The sequence below is a fragment of the Helianthus annuus genome, chromosome 5, assembly GCF_002127325.2.
Source record: "Helianthus annuus cultivar XRQ/B chromosome 5, HanXRQr2.0-SUNRISE, whole genome shotgun sequence".
Taxonomy (NCBI): Eukaryota; Viridiplantae; Streptophyta; class Magnoliopsida; order Asterales; family Asteraceae; genus Helianthus; species Helianthus annuus.
The window spans coordinates 148,155,190-148,176,796 of record NC_035437.2 but is presented as its reverse complement, the minus strand read 5'-3'; the positions used below and the strand labels follow the sequence as shown (position 1 = coordinate 148,176,796).

General features: G+C 32.2%; 1 protein-coding gene across 3 annotated transcripts; it reads right to left on the bottom strand.

Annotated features, from left to right (window-relative positions):
* Positions 1 to 157: 157 nt before the first annotated feature.
* Positions 158 to 13,822, bottom strand: LOC110941462 (probable serine/threonine protein kinase IRE4). Of its 3 annotated transcripts, none has more exons than XM_022183098.2 (17): positions 13,417 to 13,822; positions 11,585 to 11,679; positions 11,318 to 11,509; positions 9,770 to 10,765; positions 9,114 to 9,286; positions 8,794 to 9,034; positions 8,156 to 8,248; positions 7,942 to 8,082; positions 7,771 to 7,863; positions 3,313 to 3,505; positions 3,142 to 3,227; positions 2,548 to 2,636; positions 2,418 to 2,469; positions 2,297 to 2,353; positions 1,300 to 1,446; positions 1,106 to 1,186; positions 158 to 591 (listed from the first exon to the last, which is right to left on the bottom strand). In XM_022183098.2, the coding sequence occupies exons 1-17, from the start codon at positions 13,637 to 13,639 to the stop codon at positions 493 to 495; spliced, it is 3,051 nt and encodes a 1,016-aa protein (XP_022038790.1). In that variant the 5' UTR covers positions 13,640 to 13,822; the 3' UTR covers positions 158 to 492. The 3 variants fall into 3 exon arrangements, 2 of the variants coding, with proteins under 2 accessions (XP_022038790.1, XP_022038791.1); XM_022183099.2 differs by having other exon boundaries at positions 1,106 to 1,183; XR_004894555.1 differs by lacking the exon at positions 2,418 to 2,469.
* Between the last annotated feature and the right edge of the window lie 7,785 nt (positions 13,823 to 21,607).

The following is a 21,607-nucleotide window of genomic DNA, read 5'->3' as shown; positions in this document are numbered from 1 at the left end:
ATTTGCAAACTCTCAAATATATTTATATCTACTTTGATTGAAGAAACTACAGAAAATTGTTTAGAAAGTTTCATAGTTTAATTTTAACATTTAATCTAATTATTTTATTTCTATAAGTATTTAAAACTTGATTCATTTTCAGAGGTTAAAAAGCCAATATATGAACAGGATACCCATTGATTGATGAAGAATACTCTAACACTAAAGCTGAAACAGTAATACAATTAAGGGGTAGACCAGCACCATATGTGGTCCATGTAACTTATCTCTTTTCATTCTTGAACCTGAACCATCTATGCAAAATCAAAGAAAACTAGACCTTGTACTCTAAATCCACTATCTAGTTTTCGTCGTTCACCAACAAATCCCCAAGAACGAAAAAGGAACGAGAAACCTAAGCCCGAGCCTGAGCATGATCCTGACCCAAGCAAACATTCATGGTTGATCCTGAGGTTTTCTTGAAGGACACCATGGATCTAGAGAGAAGAGGATTCATGAGGTTGGTCCATTGTGTGGGGATGAGCATCTCGACGCATCCTTGCTATTTTGTACAAGTACATCATGATTGATAGATGCCAACTGTGATAGATTCTGCACATAAACAAAAATTTATCATAATAATTAGCTTAATAAGAAAGATGTTGAAAATTTAACTAAGTGTAGCTTAACGTGTAAAACCTCGTATTTCATTCTAAAAAAATGCATTATTATTGAAATAATATAAGTTTTATAACCGTATTTAACAAGTTAATTAGTAATTAAAAGTCTATAAATATTTAAGAAAAAGTGACAACCATACCCATAGGACTTGTTACTCATTTTGCAACCTCTAAAATCTCCTCATTTCATGACGTACTGACGATTGAAAGATTTGACTTAACTTGTTGATTAGCAAAATTATTTACCTGCCTATCAAACCTTCCGAAGCAATTATCATATCTACCCAACCAAAAAAAAATATTACCAAATATACCCAATTCAAAATACGTAATATCATATTTACCCATTTCATTAGATACGACTTTTAACATGACCATTATACCCTTCTCTTTCTTCTTACACTCCGAACTCTTATTTCCTAATACAAGTTTTAAGGGAAGGGTACCTTGAAAGAGAAATTAATCCAAGAAAGATCATCAGATGCAGATGGTTTAAACTCTGCAAGATCTCCATATTCGTCTGTCTTCTAGAAAAGGAAAAGGATACACGAATTAAGTACCAAATATATTTACACGAGTTACTAATAAATAAACGAATAGTGTGAGCCCAAAACACACTTTCGATTAACAAAAGTTGTACCTCTTTTGTGTCTGAGAAGAACTCACTGGCGTCAGAAGCCACATCACTACAATCTTGATCATCAAATGTTCCACTAGAACTATGACTGTGTCTTGAAACAAAATAACTAGTATCATCCATACCATTCGGATGTGGTACAAACGCCACCTATATGAATATATGCAAACTTAGCAACACATATTACGTATGACAATGTCAACACATTTGCTTACAAGTGTTGTTGACTCAGGCTATGCGAGTCAAACAGCTAAAACATAAAGATTGAAAGTCCCCCAAATTATTTATTTAAGACATAAAACCTCCTAAGCCATCTTATATGGATAATAAGATTATTATTGGAATAATATAACTAATAGAGTAATAGTAGTTACTAAAAGAATTTTTTTTTTTAAATATGGCTTTTGGGTAAGTGGTGCTAAACAGATCGTGTTCTCGGGTTGGTGGGTTCAACCCGAACCCGAAAATTTTAGACGAACCCAAATACGACCTGAATATTCGTGGGTTACCCCGAACATGAACCGTTCAACCCGATTTTTTTTATTTTAAATTTTTTTTGCAAATATATATATTAAAATTATAATTACTAAAAAAACCATAAATATATATAATACAAATACATTAAAATTATAAATTTTATGTCAATTTCTCTTTTAAAGTATAATTATGGCATCAAATACACACCAAATATAATTTACAACATAAAACAAATTGTAAAAAATTATAATATAATATAAATGGGTTAAACGGTCAACCCACCAACCTGACCAGTTGACCCGAACCCGACCCATTTAGCTAAACGGGTTCGTGGGTTCAACCTAAAACTGACCCGACCCGTTTAGACTAAACCCAAACCTGCGAATTTTGTGTTAGGTTCGTGTCGTGTCATGTCAGAAATTCACACCCCTACTTTCGGGCAAGAAGTGTTCCGGTCACACCCGGTCCGACTCATTGCCCAGCCCGCACAACTCACTAACTCTGGTATGTGAAAATGACCTACCTTTTGCATGGAAAGGGTATCCCAATTCACACCGTTGAAAAATGGGTGTGCTTTTACCTGTTAAACAGGGAGTTTCAGATTCAGTTTACAATAAACCAATTTTCTAGACTAAAAATCCAACCTCTGATGATCCATGTGCTCCTAGACGCTGATTGGGGTCATGAATAAGAAACCTAAATAATAAATCCTCTTTAAATCAAGTATGTGTACCGTCTAGAATCTAAGCAAATAATGCTTTTCCGGTAACCAACCTGTTAATCATGTCTTGAGCCTCACATGACATCTCATTCGGAATCGAAGGCCACGGGATTTTCGCGTTAAGAATGTTGTAGAATATTCTCTGCATTATTTTAGTAGAACAGTACATATAAACAAGGTATACATAGAAATTTGAGTAAAACGCCATTTTTGTCCCTGAGGCTTGGCGAGTTTTGCAACCTTCGTCCAAAGGTTTGATTTTTCGCATCTGGATCCAAGGTTTCAAAATCTTGCCATTTTCATCCGGCTCATTAACTCCATCCATTTTTCTCCGTTAAGTCGGGGGTATTTCCGTCTTTTTTGTTAATTCGGTCTTATTCAGCGGTATTCGGTCTGTTTACATATAGTAAAAAAGACTGAATTGCTCTTTAAGTTGACAAAAAAGACAACAATACCCCTGACTTAAGAGAGAAAAATGGATGGAGTTAACGAGCCGAAAGAAAACGACAAAATTTCAAACCTTTTGGATCTAGATGCGGAAAAACAAACCTTTGGACGAAAGTTGCAAAACTGGGCAAACCTCAGGGACGAAAATGACATTTTACTCTAGAAATTTTTATAAGCGATATATAAATTGAAATTAATACCTCGGGATGGTCTGAGTTGAAAGGTGGAATTCCTGTAATTAGTTCAAACAGAATAATCCCAACTGACCACCAATCAGCAGCATAACCTGCAGCAATGCTTATGACACATTAGTTTATCTATAACAAAAACATTTTCAGCTAAATGTAATACGGCATATTATGTGTTCTAACCATGTTCGGTTCCAAGTAGTATTTCTGGGGCCAAATAATCCGGTGTACCAACAGCTGAACGCTCTCTTTTATCTACACTCCATTCATTTTCAAGGTGATGACCGTTCGAAACTACACCCTCGTTTGACTCGGGTCTAGTTAAATCACTTGTCCTATTCATTAGACCAATTTTCGACAGCCCAAAATCTGTAAGCTGATTAAATGGAAGATAATTACGAAATACTCTTATGATATGGTAAATGAGTCATCGACTTCTCTCACCAATTCTCTCTATGGTTTGAAGTACACCAGTCACATGAAAATTGCAAAAAAGGCTTCATTTTGTGGTCACCCATGAAAAATGAAACATTTTGATTCATATGAGGTTGCCAAACAGCAATCATCTATTTGTCACAAACTAATGGATAGGCCTGTAAACGAACTGAACGTCCATGAACTGTTCAAGAACTTGTTCGGCGGGAAGTTCGTTTATTTAATAAGCGAACGCACGTGAACACACGTTTTGTACGTTCATTTATGTTCGTGAACATCCGTTTATGTTCGTTTATTTACATTTGTTTATGTCTGTTCGTTCATTTTAAATACATAAGTAGTTATATTTATATGAATACTAGGTTATAACCCCGTGTATTACACGGGTTGAATAAATGAATTTTATATACAAAATAATAAAACAATATATCTTTAAAAGCCTTCTTTATTGCACGGGTTGAATAAATATAATTTTATACATTAAATAATAAAAAGTTATATCTATAAGAACCATATGTATTGTACGGGTTGAATAAATGTAATTTTATATAACAAATAATAAAAAAGTTATATCTTTAAAACCACGTGTATTACACGGGTTGAATAAATGTAACATTGTTTACCAAATAATAAAAAAAGTTATATTTTAAAAAAACCCCGTGTATTACACAGGTTGAATAAATATGATTTTATATACCAAATAATAAGAAAATTATATATAAAAAAACTACTGGATATACTTGGTACATGATAAATATTGTGATTACGGAGATGATTATTGAGAAGAAGATACAGTGGCCAAACACGTTATTCAAGAAGCAAATAAGCAGCCATTTAAGTGATAAAATATAAATTATATTTTAAAAACCTCGTTATAAATCTAATTTTGTATATAAAGTAATATTGAAAGTTATATACAATTTGTTTAAAAATTATGTAATAAAATCGATATAATAATTTTTTAATAATGAAAAAAATTAATATATTAATACAAAGTTTGGTTTTGATGATAAATAATTTGGTTATTTAAAAATATCTTAAATTAACAATTTAAATTTAAGGATAATATTTTATTAGAAAAATAGAAGTATTCTATTCGACATTTAAAGTATGATAAGATTTAATATTAATTTTTATTTATTTAGTTAATATAAGATAGAAAAAATATGATTGAACAGTTGGGAGGTTGTATGATGATAAATGGGTTAATTGTATTATAATGTCATATGTTTTTAGTTATATATTTTTTGAATTATTTTAAAAAAATAAGACTTTGTTATTATTAGTAAAATAAATGATTTTATATTTGTAATTTTGTTTGGTTTTATTTTATTAAAAAGTGCATATTATACTTATAATTATATTATTTCTTAAGTTATTGATGCAAGCCAAAATATTTTTCGATTTTATGTCTAGCATTATATACTGTGGTAAAAGTTTAAAGTTTATTAGAGAGAATTACATAATTGAAAAAATGTGGTAAAAGTTTAAAGTTTATTAGAGAGAATTACATAATTGAAAAAATAAGAGTAAATTTATATATTATAAATAAAAAGTAGGTGTCTGTCATATGACATAGAAAATCAAATAAATAATATTATAAATGAGAAGTATACATTAAATTTAAACTAAATAATAATTACCTATAATTAAGTAGAAGAGATTAAACAAAATAATATTTATTAGAAGAGTTATCTATAATTAATTAGAAGATATTATTAAACTAAATAATAATTATCCATAAGAGATTAAACTAAATAATATTTAGTAGGAGAGTTATCTATAAATAATAAGATGAGATTAATAAACTAAATAATAATTATCGATAAAAGATTAAACCAAATAATATTAGTAGGAGGGTTATTTATAATTAATTAAAAGAAATTAAATTAAATATAATTATCCATAATACATGGCCTAATCTGATGACAAGTGTCCCTAAAATGGTTTCTTTTATTATATAGTATAGATATAGATATAGATTAAACATAAAAGGAACTTTCTAACTACTTATCTATACTATATAATAAAAGAAACTACTTTTTGGACACTTGTCGTCATATTAAACCATCTCTTATAACTAATTATAATTTTAATTTAATTTCTTCTAATTAATTATAGATAACCCTTCTACTAAATATTATTTAGTTTAATATCTTATATTATAGATAATCCTCCTATTAAATATTATTAGTTTAATGCCTTATGGATAATTATTAGAGTTAATTGTCAAAATCGTCCATGAGGTTTGGGCATGTTTGCCATTTTCGTCCAAAATTACTTTTTTGTACCAAATAGCCCTTCATGTTTGTAACTTTTTGTCATTTTCATCCAAATGCCTAACTGGGTTAGAAACAATCGTTTGATGAGGGTTTTTTTTTTTTTTTTGAAATTTCACAAGTACAGTGCCTGAAATGTAATTTCTTTTTAAACCTAAAACCATCACCCTCTGCTTTCTCTGTCTACAACCTTCAAAACAAACCATCAACTACCACTCACACCGTTACTCACCTCCACCGTGTAATGCTCTACAACCTTCAAAACAAACCATCAATTACCACTCACACCGTTACTCACCTCCACCATGTAATGCTCATAAATAGATATAAAACTAAGATGTATCGGCCACTACCCATCACTGTATGCCATTCAACGAAACCTTTTATGTATCGACCTATACGTAATGAAATAAATTAAACTGAACATATTAGCTGAACTCATATTACAGTTTGGTAGATCATAAACAAAAAAAAAGCTAAATAGGTTTAAACTGTCATCACACTACAGCTAAATGAAGTGGTTACCGGTTTCAGCCTTTCACGTTTTTGGGATACACGCATACCTCAGACAGAAAATAAACAAGGAAATTCGAAGTAACTAACAGAAACCATGAATCAAATGGAAGTTCCAATAATACTAAAACTACCTAGGACATGATTATATTCGGTTTTATAAATTTGTAAAATTAGCACATGATGATATTCTGTTTACAAAATATAATGGAGAGGGATAAGAGGAAACAGAGGAAGTAAACATGAAACTAAGAACACTTGGAAGGTGATGTTCACATGTTTCTTATCAATAAGCAAAAAGGATAAATATGTTAAAAATAGGCATATGCCTGTAATACTCTAGAGCATATAACTATAATTCGTCAAAACGGAAGTTAAAGATACCATAATAGGCCTATATATAATTCTACAATTATTTAGTTTAATCTCCTTCAAATTTATAATATTATTTATTTGAATTATATATATTTGAACGTTTTGTTTAGTTTGGTATCAAATAGATTTTACAAAATTTTTTATTATTTAGTACAGATATAAAATTAGATTTACTCAATTCGTACAACACACGGGTTTTTTTAAGGATATATATTTTTTATTACTTAGTACAGAAAATTGCATTTATTCAAACCGTGTAATGCGCATATTTTTAAAGATGTAATTTTTTATTATTTGGTAAATAAAATTACATTTATTCAACCCGTGTTATAAATGAGGTTTTTTAAAGATGTATTATCTTATTATTTGGTAAACAATTGTACATTTATTCAACCCATGCAATACGCATGGTTTAAAGATATAACTTTTTTATTGGTATATACAATTACATTTATTCAACCCGTACAATATAGTTCTTATAGATATAACTTTTTATTATTTAATATATAAAATTATATTTATTCAACCCGTATAATAAATGAGGTTTTTAAAGATATGTTGTTTTATTATTTTATATAAATTTTATTTATTCAACCCCGTGTAATACACGGGGTTATAACCTAGTATAAATATAAATACTTTGTAATTGGACTTTCTAGTAATAAAAATGGGTTTTGCAATGTAATTTATCGTAATTACCCACTAATTTATATAAAAAATTACTTTATGTTCGTTTATGTTTAGCCAATTATGTTCATTTGTGTCATTTACTGTTTGTAAAATTATGTTCATTTAAGTTTGCTTGTATATGTTCATTTACGTTCGTGAACTGTTCGTTTAGGTTTTAAACAAACGAACAAAAACGAACACAAACATGCTCGTTTTCTTAATAAACGAACATGAACAAAAAAAAAACATGTTTGATTATGTGTTCGTTTTCGGTTAAAGTTAAATGAACGAACACGAAAATGCCTCTGTTCGAGTTCGTTCAGTTCATTTAAAAGCCTACTAATGGAAAACTACAAAATATAAAATGCACCTTGATATGCCCATCATGTGCAATCAATATGTTATCAGGTTTAAGATCTCGATGAACAATTCCTAAAGAATGAAGATATTCAAGAGCAAGAACCTGTAAATTCAATAAATAAGATGATAAGATATCTAAAAAAAATTTAAATAAATCTCATAGACAAACTTACTAACGTACCAGTTCTGCAATGTAAACACGCGCTACGTCCTCCCCAAGGCAACCGACATTTCGTAGCAAAGAAAACAGATCACCTCCGTTGAGATACTCCATCACCAAATAAAGGTTGTCTTTACTAGTAAACGAATAAAAAAACCGAACCTATACCGAAAAAATTATCAAAGAATATTCATGGACTTCAAATAAATATATAACAAAGGAAATAGTAAATTACCACAAATGGGTTTCGTACTGTGATCAATATGTTACGTTCAGCAACTATCCTCTCAATATCGTTTTTTCTAAGTATATCCATTTTCTTAAGCATCTGTATCAGCAATTAACTAATCATTTGTATAATATCCACAACTCAAAAAGTTAAATATTATAAGAAAGAGTAAAATGCCATTGTCGTCCCTGAGGTTTGGCCAGTTTTGCGACTTTCGTCCAAAGGTTTGTTTTTCAGCATCTGGATCCAAAAGGTTTGAAATCTTGCCATTTTCATCTGGCACGTTAACTCCATCCATTTTTCTCCGTTAAGGCATGTGTATTTTCGTCTTTTTTGTTAACTTAAGGATATTTTCATCTCTTTTTTTAACTTAAGGGTATTTTCATCTTTTTCTAATACTTGTACATTATGCTAAAAGCTTGTACATAAAGTGAAAAAGACCGAATAGCCCTTTAAGTTAACAAAAAGGACGAAAATACTCCTGCCTTCACGAAGAAAAATGGATGGAGTTATCGAGCAGGATAAAAATGGCAATATTTTAAACCTTTTGGATCCAGATGCTGAAAAACAAACCTTTGGATGAAAGTCGCAAAAGTGACCAAACCTCAGGGACGAAAATGGCATTGTACTATATAAGAAAATACCTTTATAGCAAATAAATCCCCAGTAGTACGTTTGCGTGCAAGAAATACTTTACCATAAGCACCTTTGCTAATTGGTTTAATTATCTCAAAATCATCGATGCTTGTTCTTTCTTTATGTGAAGGGTGTGAAGGAGTTGAGACTGAACTGCTTTGAGATGCAGTATCCAATATAGAAGGATATCCAACATCACTAGTTCTTTTATTCGCATCCTCTAGTTCACATGCAGTTATATATTTCTCTCTGCAACAATATGATCAAATGTAAAGATAAAAGCATGGTCACTAAAAATAGGAGTCCGTGTATACTTTCTCAAGATTACCGAATAAGTTTTTCTATTCGGTGCCCAAACGTATCTATAACAAGCGCTTTGAGCTTGCTTTGCTGTAAAACATCCTGCAAATCTTCCATACAGTTAAGCAAGATTTCATTCGACTTTTCTGACATAAGATCTGTGTCAGCTGCCACACGAGCAATGTCCCTAAGGTCAGTCATCTGAATGAAATTGAAATTGGAGAAACGTTTGTTACTCTTCTACGCACTATTACATATAAATTTTGAGTAAAATACCATTTTCGCCCATGAGGTTTGGCGACTTTTGTCCAAAGGTTCGTTTTTTCGAATCTGGATCAAAAAAGTTTGAAATCTCGCCATTTTCATCCAACTCGTTAACTCCATCCATTTTTTAACGTTAAGTCAGGGGTATTTTCGTCTTTTTAGACATTTTTGTGATGATTAAAGGGTTTGGGTGGGAAGAAAGTCAACAGAGGTGGATCTTTATTTCTTATAGTGTTCTTTATTCTAATAAAAATGACTAAAAAGACAGAAATGCCCCTCATTTCACGGAGAAAAATGGATGAAGTTAACGAGTTGAATGAAAATGGCAAGATTTCAAACCTCGGGGGCGAAAATCGCGTTTTGCTCTAAATTTTTACACAAAAAGAGCAGTTAAAGTAGCAAACAAAGTGAACACTGTACCTGTTGCACATCTTCTAGCTCTGAAGAGTGATTATGCTCTAACCAGAAAAGGTCAAAATTGGCAGCGCGTGGAGTGGAAGATGCTGATGTCATGCTTCCGGTTGACGATGGAGGACCATATTGACTTTTTACCCCCGGGAAGCCCTTAATGTTTACAAAGGAAACAGGGGTCGAGTCTTCTATAGATGCAGTGTCCATTTCATGAAGATCTTCAAACATTCCTTCGACCCCTTTATTTCTCCATTCACTTATTTTCGGAGAGCAGTTATCAGAAGAAATTTGTATTTGTGAATTTTGAAGGCTATCGTTGTCAACGTGTACACTTTGAGTGCAGGAATCAATGATTTGTTCAAGTATTTCCGACAATCCCAAAAGGCTTTCATTTATATCTACACCTTGGATATCACATTTCTCCGCATGAGCGCATATATATGAATGAGATTCTAAGTGAGACGTTGGAACGTCTTCCTCACATATTCTACAAATTACTAAATCATCATTTTGATGTGAATCCTGAATTATGTGTTCATCATCAAACTTGTTTAAAATAGTGTCGGAATTGGATTCGATAATCCCCAACTTATAAAGCCAGCTCATTTCATGAGAGGGAATCTTTTCCAAACATTCTTTAAGCTTAAGAAGCGAGATCTCATCGATGTGCTCACTGTGCTTCTCGAAATGCAACAACCTGGTGCAACGTGTTAATATAAAAAGCATCCTTGTAAAAAGCCATTTTAATGGGCCCGTTTGGCAATCCTGCCTTTTTGTTGTTAAATCTTGAACAATGGTCTCACATTTGGTGCGGAATTCGAGGGACGGCATTTCTATGCATTCTTTAGACAGAATTAGAAGCGCGTCGATTGATCTTTGTTCTTCTAAAGATAATGCATCTGACTTTTGGGATACTTCAATAACCTCCTCTTTGAAATAAGCTAGCTCAGTGTTGACCAACTCTTTTGCAGCATTGAAGTTTGACCGCATTGACCTCAAGAGTTCCTGAATGCTGACTTATCAGTATACATATTATTACACCAAAAAACACTAAAACTTGTTTTTTTATTAAATACAATAGAGTAAAGTACACAGATGGTCCCTGTGGTTAACCAAAATATTGAATTTAGTCCCTAACTTTTCAAAAGTACATGGATGGTCCCTATGGTTTGCATAACTTTTCAAAAGTACACGGATGGTCCCTATGGTTTGCATAACTTTTCAGAAGTACACGGATGGTCCCTATGGTTTGCACTTTATAACGCATTTAGTCCTCAACTTTTTGCCAAAAGTACACAGTTGGTCGTTATGGTTTGCACTTTGTAACGCATTTGGTCCCCAACTTTTAGTGACTAAATGTGTTACAAAGTGCAAACCATAGGGACCATCCATGTACTTTTGGCAAAAGTTGAGGACTTAATGTGTTACAAAGTACAAACCACAGGGACCATCCGTGTACTTTTGGAAAGCTAAGGACTAAATCCAAAACTTGGGTTAACCACAGGGACCATCAGTATACTTTACTCACTACAACAACATCTATAAGCTAAATTATACCTTTAGATCACTAAAGCTATGAGGTCGAGTATATGAAGGTCTAATGCCACCTTTAGGCCCAAGTTCATGCGAAAAGCTTTTCAGTACTTCTGGCATTTTATCGGTTTGCTTTCCAAGTGTTGGTCTTCCGACTTTTTGTTGTTTACCTGGAAGAGCTTCCTTGTCAAATGCATCCACTTCAGCATTTCTTTTCTGTCACATATTATATTAGTTTATGCATCATTCAAATGAAAAATACTTATCTGAAAATGTTATATGAAGTCTTACCTCAGTTTCCTGAGGCTTATCTCTGATAGCTTTATCAGAACCCTTGGAAAGATGAGATGTGAACCATCGGGCTACCTTTTTCCCTTTACGGGTTCCTGGTACAATTCAAAGAAATAACTCTTAACATAAGTCGGTAAGTACCTAATATATTTTGATAATTTGAGCTCAAATCAAAGAAATAACTCTTAAAATAAGTCGGTAAGTCCCTAACATATTTTGATAATTTGAGCACAGGGGCTGCTGAAAGCTATAATCTATAATCATATATGGCTAGTGGTGACAAAATGGACATGTCGGGTGCATGTCAAAAAGTTAATTCTGGTACTGGTCGGTTTGGGTTGTGTTGACCCAAAACAACTATTGCCCAAACTTTTTTAGCTTGCTTTCTTTGCTTCTTTTTCCTATTTTTCCGATTTGACCCATTAAAAACGAAACATTACCGTATTTGACACATTACATAAGAAAACGGATCAAAACTGCCACCTCTATATTAATGGCTAAAAAACTTTTCATTTATATCTTTCCACTTTCCTCCTTTATATCCTATTCCAACATGTTATTGAGTAATGAATGGCAATGCTACTTTTTCAGGGTTTATTATCAGTATATCATATCATCCATTTTCTCTAGCAATAGTTCTATCCTTCCGGTGTTGGCGGTAATTCCCGACTCATCACAAGTCGGTGATGGGAAAAAGGTGACAAAGGAGTTCAAGTCACAAGTCGGTGAACTTGAGGGACCAAATTTAACAAGTAGGTTAAATTGGTTAAGTTTCCTAATTATGTTATAATTATATTTGGGAATGTCTTGGCCACCAAGTTAGGGTAAGCCTATATAAACCAAGTTAGGGTTAGGCATTATTAAGAGACGAGACTAAAGAGAAACCGAGTTATGGTTTAAGAGTCTGTAATCAGTTTTGAGTTATTTTCTGATTAATAAGATTGAGAGTTATTCGATCTAAATTCTTTTCTTCAACTTTTCTATTCGGTTTGATTGTCGATTGGGACTTGATCCGGTTTTCGATAACTTAACAGTTGGACCATCACTCAATCCACGTCAGATACCAAAAAAACAAGCCGAAAATAATAACCGTATGAACACAAATTGCAAGATTAACCCCTTGATAAACATCCTATTTCTTTCACTACTTCCCAAACAAACAAATGCATACATCTTCCACCGCAAATTGCCCCATACAAGTACCAACTTGAGAATAAACTTAACCAAATACTCTTTTAATAAGTAACGATGATCGCGATTCCCTAAGCACCCAAATGCTTCAACAACGAAAGCACGAAGCTTACTTTCTGCAAATCAACAACTACTTCTGTTGTCATTCATCACTCGTATTTCCGGCATCCGAATAAAGAAGAATACTTCCATGTGTCTAATCAAAAACATTATATTAACGATTACCACTCAATTTTGTTTTAGGTATGCATTATTTCAAACCTTCAAACCTAAACATCCTGCTTATCGTTAAACTTAACCGAAACCGATCCATTACAGTATTACACAGATAAACTACTCCACATATTTAAAGCCATACAATATCCCCAACAATAAAGTACAACAAACTTCAACTAAATCAACCAATAATCCCCAATCCTTTAAACCTAAACATCCTACTTATCGTTAAACTAATCGAAAACGATCAATTGCACAAACAAACTATTCAAAATCCTCATTAATTTGACAACAAATTAAACAAATCAACCAATAAACTACAACAAACTTCACCTAACCACAACAACAACAGCCAAGTAATTAACTAAATAATAATAATAATTAATTAATCAACAAACACAGCAAAAGTCAGCAAGCAATTATACCTTCTCGAGACGAATGAAGCTTCACGAATCCTCTACCAAAACTCCTCTGATGATTCTGCTTAAATCGACTCGTAACAGACTTCGTATGAACACTATTCGAGCTAATACGAATATTGTCGTTGTTATTATTAACCGGTATACGAGTCTTAATCCGGTTCAAACCGGTCGGAATCCCCACTGCCTCCGACGATTCGGCGTCGTTTCGAGTCGTTGTTCCGGCCATAGTGAGAAAATCAAAACAAAACAAAACGTAACAGAAATATTATTATTATTATTTTAGACCTAAAAATAAGTGTGGTGAGAAAGAGAGAGATAACGGTGTGGGTGTCAGAATTTCATGGCTGCTGCGATGAACGAGTCTGTCACGAAAGATGTAAAACAATATTGTTGTTAGAGAATAATAATAATAATCTTAATAATAATAGGGTAATAAGATATATTTGCATTTAATGACTAAATATATAGGGGTTGTTTGCGGGGTTGTTTGCTTTGCACAAGTGTAATTTTGCACGTACGTTTTGAAATTGATGATTGGGATACGTGTGATAGTTGTTGGGTAAAGTAATTAATGGGTATATGTAGATTTTTTATTCTCGAAATCGTAGAAATAAGTGTTTTTGATATCGTTATATACGACACGTAGAAATAAGTGTTTTTGATATAGTTATACACGAAACGTTCGCTTAAGTTTATCTTTATATAATGATAATGAGGTGTATAAATTCAACTATGTTACCTATTTTTAGGTTTAGATGATTTGTTTGATATACTTCTTCCATTATCATGTTTTCATGTATTATCCAAAAAGTTTAGTGTGATGTTTCAAAATATTGTCATGTGTATCATGTTGGGTGTTGTTTTGGTTCAAGTTCACATTTCTTACTTTTCATATTCAAAGTTTCATACATGCACTTCAAACAAAAAATTGTTAGTTGAAGTAAAAAAAAATAATGTAGGCGTCTTGTATATATTTATCACCCAAAATAGATTGTTTAATCATTTATTTGTGGCTTTTTAGAAGAGAACCCGGGTTCTTCATTGAATAATTTGGGATCTTAAGCTGTGAGTTCAAGGCATTTCTCATTCGTAGCATGTGATGTCACAAACTAGTAGGACGACATGTTTAGAAGATGATAAATGTCACCCAATGTACTTTATTAGAAGATATTCACTTCATCTTCCACAGTCTAGGAGGACCTATCGCTAATCACGAAATAATTTGAGAAAATGGTGGGAATAAAGCATAGATAAGTCTTGTTTCTATAGAGACCTTCATGGGGATGAACGTTTTTTTGTGATATAGCATGCCTTGTTTGTTTTAAATGCATAAGAGAGTTTTTGACTTTTTACTTCGGGGATTCCATTGGAAATACTTAATAGAATTAAGTTGTTGATCCTAATCGATCATTAAGTTTGTAAATTCATTTGTTTTCTCTTTCACAACTTATAGACGGGTGCATTCAAGGAATGTCATGATATTAAGAACAACAACAATGAGATATGTGTGTAAGGTGTTTGGATGTTATTTTGAATTATTTTAGTTAGTTGTTAATCCCAGAAATGGACTAAGCGTTGCTTGGCTTGCTATCGACGCCTTAAAATCTTACCATGCATAGTGAGACATTAATATGGTAGGTACAATTTAAAGTAGAGTGATTTCCTAATACAGGGTGGGGTTCGGCTACAAAGTCTATTTTTCCTACAAAGTGTACAAAGTCATAAAACACCACAATTTCAGCCATAAAACACACTCAAAACCCACAAATAAGAAGATCACTAAAACACAATATCCAAACCCTATCAGTCCATAAAACTTCAAACACACCATCGTAGAACTATGAATATAAAACACAACATGATAATCAATAAAAAACACACTAATGTTAGTCATTCGATAATCAAAGCCTTATCATCCAAAACACAACACAAAACCCACAAATATGGCGTTGTAATCTTCACTTTGTTATTTGTGGGTTTTGAGTGTGTTTTATGACTGAAATTGTGGTGTTTTATGACTTTGTACACTTTATAGGAAAAATAGACTTCGTAGCTAACTCCCACCCTCCTAATACAATAAATAATATTATATATTTGGAAGATATTTCTCTCGATGTATGTACATGAAAAACATTGGTACCTTATGAAATTGCATCTTTAGTGTGTTTGAGATAATCTTATGCCACAACAATCAGTGTTTCAGTTATAAGAAAGAGATAAATGAGATCCTCATACATTGGTAAATTTGGATGCATTAACACTATATCACAAGCTACTTAATTAGTTATCAGCATACCTTAATGGAATTGTAAGCTATGATTTTAGTTTCTTTGTTTGTATGTTTAAATATAAGATAGTTTCAAACAAATCAATAAAGTAAAAGGCAGATGACAAGAAATAGATACATAATGTAGATACACTAGGTGTGGAAGAAGAAAATAAGTATAATTATTATAGCCAAATTTAAGTAACTATGTTGTTGATCTCTAGTTAACACTACTTAGATCATGTGTATGTACAACCAACCAATAACTCAATCTTTTATAGAGTTTTCATGATTATGTATTCGTTCTTAAGGAATGATGGTTCTTCGTGATTATCATTAACATCATCAAATTACATAACATATTTTTCTCATCATACTTTGGTCTTTTTATTACACCTATACATTCTATCGTTTTAATTCTTATGGTAATATAGTATAAACTTGTTATAAAAGAAAAATCAAGGACTTCATTGTTAATGCTTACACCTTGCATGGTAGTTGGGTACTAACAACATTACTTCTAACTTATTTATATTTAAACTTCCTTATCATGTTACTTCTAACTTATTTATGTTTAAACTTTCTTATCATGTGGTAAGTTGAGAATGTTATCATTGTGTCATAACCTTCATGTTACTGATGCTAACAACATACTGTAAGTTTGGAAACATACAATGCTTGATTGTACTACATGTTTCCCTCAATTTGAAAATAACTGACGGGAAAGACTTGAAATAAGCACTTTACTAGGTGTATAACATATGGCCCCTCATACCCACCAATGTTTCTTGTTTTTTGCCCGTAAGGAGCTTACAGATATGTTTTTGGTCACTCAAGTGGAGACTTCTAATATGTCAGACATCCTTTGATTTCTCTCATCCAAGCACACTTAAATGCGAAGTTTTCTTATTTTAACAACCAATGTGCCTAACAATGAGAACCAATGATGTGACTTTCAGAAAGTGCGGATTAAAACCATAATATATTAATTTGGACATACTATATTGACGATACGTGTAATCTTCCGTATTTAATAAATTTACATATTTGTCGAATGTAATAAAACCACTACCAATCCAGACATAAAAGAGTTGAATCGGTATATGACCCGTAAATTTAGTTTACATGCAATTTAGGTAATGCTTTCAAATAAATAATTTTAATCGTTAGGTCATGGGGTGTGGAAGCGGGAAGGTGCTTGGGGAGGTGAGGTGGCAGGCAACCCAGACGAGGAACACGGTGCAAACAGGGAAATTCCCCTGATCTCCCCATTGAGATTTGTGATATTGTGTGTATTTTATAGTTAGTTTATTGATATTTTTTGTTTATTAACTACGTTTTTTGTTATTTGTAGGTTTAGGAAGAAGAGTTTAAATGTAGAGTAAGGGCTAATTAAGAAGAAGGGTTTTAAATAATATACCTTAAAATTTGGCTTTAATTCAAAAAAAAAAAAAAAAAAAAAAAAAAAAACCTCTCAAATTTGTTTTTAGTTATATATGTTAATGTTTTAAAGTTTAATTTAAATTAAAAATATGTTTGTCTTTTTTATTTTAACAAAGTAAACTAAAAAAATCTTATTTATAAATAAAATACATTAAATAAAAAATATTAAAAAATGGAAGGGGAAGAAGAGGAACTACACCCTTGGTAGAGGGAAGGATGCTGAGATGGAAGAAAATAGTGATGTGATGCTGAGATAAAAGATAGTGAAGAAGGGGAACCACACTTCATCGCTTTATAGAAAACATGTTTCCTTTGAAATATATAATATTATCTATTAACATTAACAAATAAAAATTAAATGTAGTAACATAAATGTTTGAGTAAACTTCCGTTTTGCTCCCTGTGGTTTGGTCATTTTGACGGTTTTGCTCCAATAGTTTAAAAATAGTCATTTTCCTCCCTGATCTTTCGAGTTTGTCGCCAGTTTGCTCCCTAATCTTTCGAGTTTGTCGCCAGTTTCCTCCCTGATGGAGTTAGAGGCTGGGAGCAAAATGAAGATAAGTTAGAAAAATCAGGGAGGAAAATGGATATTTTTAAACTATTGGAGCAAAACCGTTAAAATGACCAAACCACAGGGAGCAAAATTGAAGCTTACTCTAAATGTTTGCTACTTAGGTTATAGCCTAGTGGTCAAGAGGAATTCTCTCTTGACCACTAGTTTAAAAATAGCCAGTTTCTTCTCTTATGGTAAGATCAAGGTTCGATAATTAGGAAGTGTAAGTATTTAAGAGGAAAAATTAGTCGTTTAAAAAAAAAAAGATAAATGTTTAATTGTCACATCACTTGGATTTTTGGATCATTGGATATGGTAGGTTTATTCCACTATTGGCAGATCCTTGGCAGACAAACATATGGTTGGACAAAATATGGCATCTTTATATTTGTGGGTTTAGAACAAAAAAAATATATATAATTATATACAATCTTTTTGGGTTGGACAATACAGGGTATCTTATATTTGTGGGTCTAGAACAAAAATAATTAAAATTATATACAATCTTTTTTAAAGCGTAACTTTATACAAATTTAATTAAATCATTATTTTCGTTACAATCATGTGAATTATGCACATTTAAAGACAACTCAAGTATCTTGGCACGATTTGTGTATAAACAAATTGTTTCAAATAAGTCACATTGTATGTTATTATTTGTCTAATGTGAAAAAAATGCCTTGAATTATATTTTTAATTTTCTTTTTTTATTAGTTACTTTATTGATGCTAACGTATAATATAAACTGAGACCCAAATTTCATGGTTATGCACTTTATTACTATTTAACAGACTGCAATCAACAATATTCAAACAAATACTTTATCGATCTTGATATATCTTGTTTTATCCCTCTTGTTTGTCTCGTCACTCTTCAGCTTTGGAACATTTCTTATTTGCATATTTGTCGTTTTAATGCTTCTCAGAGCATTCACGTTCATTCCTTTATCATCATTCCAATAATTACATTAAAATTCACTATTTTTTCTATTTCATTTTCAATTAAACAATATTTTTTACCTTTACCATTACCTTATCTTTCTCCTACACTCACAACCACTTTAAAAAAAAAATAGGGGTGAACAATGTTCCCGCAAATATATACATATGAACAATAACATTTTCACTCTCCTCAACTCACAACCGCTCACAACCATTTCTTATAATATAAGGAACCCACTCATAAATATACAGCGGAACCATGTTGGTGCTTCAAGTGTCATAAAGGCCAACTTAGTTTAATTGGATTTACTAAAGATCAAAGACAACATTAGCTCACTACAGGGTCACATGTTGGTGCTTCAAGTGTCATAAAGGCCAACTTAGTTTAATTGGATTTACTAAAGATCAAAGAGAAATGAGTATAAATATTGTTACAAGTTGCATGAATTTACTAAATATCAAAGAGAAATGAGTATGAATATCGTTACAAGTTGCATGAATTTACTAAATATCAAAGAGAAATGAGTATAAATATCTGTTACAAGTTGCATGAAAAATGGTCAATGGGAACTAGTCATTCGTGGTAATTGAGATTAGTAAACACTAATCATCAGCGGCAATTATGTATCGATTGCAACTATGCGGTAGCAGCAACTTGGAGTAGTGGCATACATGGTTTCCACTGAATATTTTCCAACTGATATAACTACCAGTTGTAAACAATTATATACTTTGCTTTGTTGTGTTTGTTCCCTACCTATATAAGGACGATATTTGATCTTACTTCTAGTACGTTTTTTTTTTTTAATATAATAAACCTTTGATACTTGTTTGCATAGTCAACCCCTTCTTCAGAAGTGATCTTTTATCTTTAACATGCAAAACCAATCTCCTTTCCAATCATGATTAAAACTACCATCCAAGACCAATCGCTTTTGATTTACCCCTTGGTTTAATCAAACAAATTTTATACCGCTTGTTTTTTTTAGAAATCTATTGACACAAATTTTATACCGCTTGTTTTTTTAGAAAGAGTTAAATGTCATTTTAGTCCCTGTGGTTTGGGCCAGTTTGCTAGTTTAGTCCAAATGTTTCATTTTTTGTCTGTGGGTCCAAAAATGTTTCACTGTTTCCATTTTAGTCCACTGGGTTAACTTCATCCATTTTTATGTTAACGAGAATGTCCATTTAGTCATTTTATATGTAATTATGTTAACTAGAAGGGCAATTCAACCATATAAAATGACCGAATTGCCTTTCTTGTTAACTGAAAAAATGGATGAAGTTAACTCAATGGACTAAAATGGCAATGGTGAAACGTTTTTGAACCCACATACGAAAAATGAAACCTTTGGACTAAACTGGAAAAATGATCCAAACAACAGGAACTAAAATGACATTTAACTCTTTTAGAAATCTATTGACAGTAGAGGGCAATTTAGTAAATGTGCCTTTGTGCTTCTTGCGCTAGTTGGGTTCTTAATGGTCCTTTGAGGAACATATTTGTAATGTTTCATCTTTACTAAAGATCATAAATTATGGCATTTGACTAAATTCTATAAACTTCTAAAAGGTAGCATACCCTCTAGCATGCCTCTCCAACTGATCTCAATATCTCATGACCAATAAAGAAGATGTATATTATGTAAACCGTAGACAAAAGACACTTATCATTTTTTTTTTTTAATAATAAGCTATAAAAGTCAACTTTGCTCTTACAGTTAGCCAAACATACTTGATTTCATGCTTCTTCAGTCTAAAATTAATAAATTATGATAAGCTTTATATAAGATTAAATAAAGTTATAATTGTTTAATTGAATGACAATGATATGTTGATGACTTTACAAGGTTCATGTGTTTACCAAAAGGAGTTAATATTTGATTGATACATAGAATTTTTATGTATTTAAATGTCAAATTAAACATTTAGTTAAGTTATGTATTCTCTCATGTTTCTTATATATACAAGTTCCTCCTACATGGTCGTTTGGATTTAAAAAAAAAAAGTATTATCCTACCACACAAATTGTAATAAACTAAGCAGGATTGATGTGTGGACTTTATTTGCAAGTGTTCGATTTAGTGATTTAACTTTTAAGATCCGTATGCAAACCAAATTGTTACCATACATAGTTATGTTTGTCACATCTAGGATAAATTTGGCTGACTATTCCCGATATTCACTATCCAGGTGCATATAGCCAAACACCCCCTAAAATCCGTCTAATGCTCATTTTATGAGACTCGAACTCGTACTATTTTTTGTAGGGATAAACATCCGGTGTCACTAATTCAAGAGACAACGACTGAAAATGTAATCTTGTTGACAATTTTCAACGATAATATCTTAAATCGTTAGATATATAAGAGTAAATTACGTTTTTGGCCCCTGTGGTTATATTACTTTTACTATATTAGCCCAAAATAAGAATTTTTAACATCTCTACCCCCATGATCTCTATAACTAATCATTTTGGCCCCTAAGTCTAGAGATCATTGGGGGCCAAAATGGTTAGTTATAGAGACCATGGGGCCAAAATGGTTAGTTATAGAGACTATGGGGGCAGATATGTTAAAAATTCTTATTTTGGCTAATATAGTAAAAGTGATATAACCGCAGGGGTCAAAAACGTAATTTACTCGATATATAATTATAAATTTTATAAACAACCCCTACTAAACCATCTATGATAGTTTATTTTGTTTATATCAGACTGGAAGGTATGGGGGCCGGCTGATGCCCGGCTAGGCCCGGCGCCGGACCCCCACACCGCCCCCCTGGGGCTCGGCTCAGCACAAGCGGCGACCCACAGCCGGGTCCGCCGTGCCTCCCTTTTCCTTTTCCTCTCACATATACCTATACATACATACATATATATACATAAAGGGGTTCATCCCCCACCCCCCTAGGTCCATCCCCTCCAAGCCACTCCTACGTGGCGCCTATGTGGCGGCTCATCCCCTCCAAGCCCATCCAAACCATACCTTC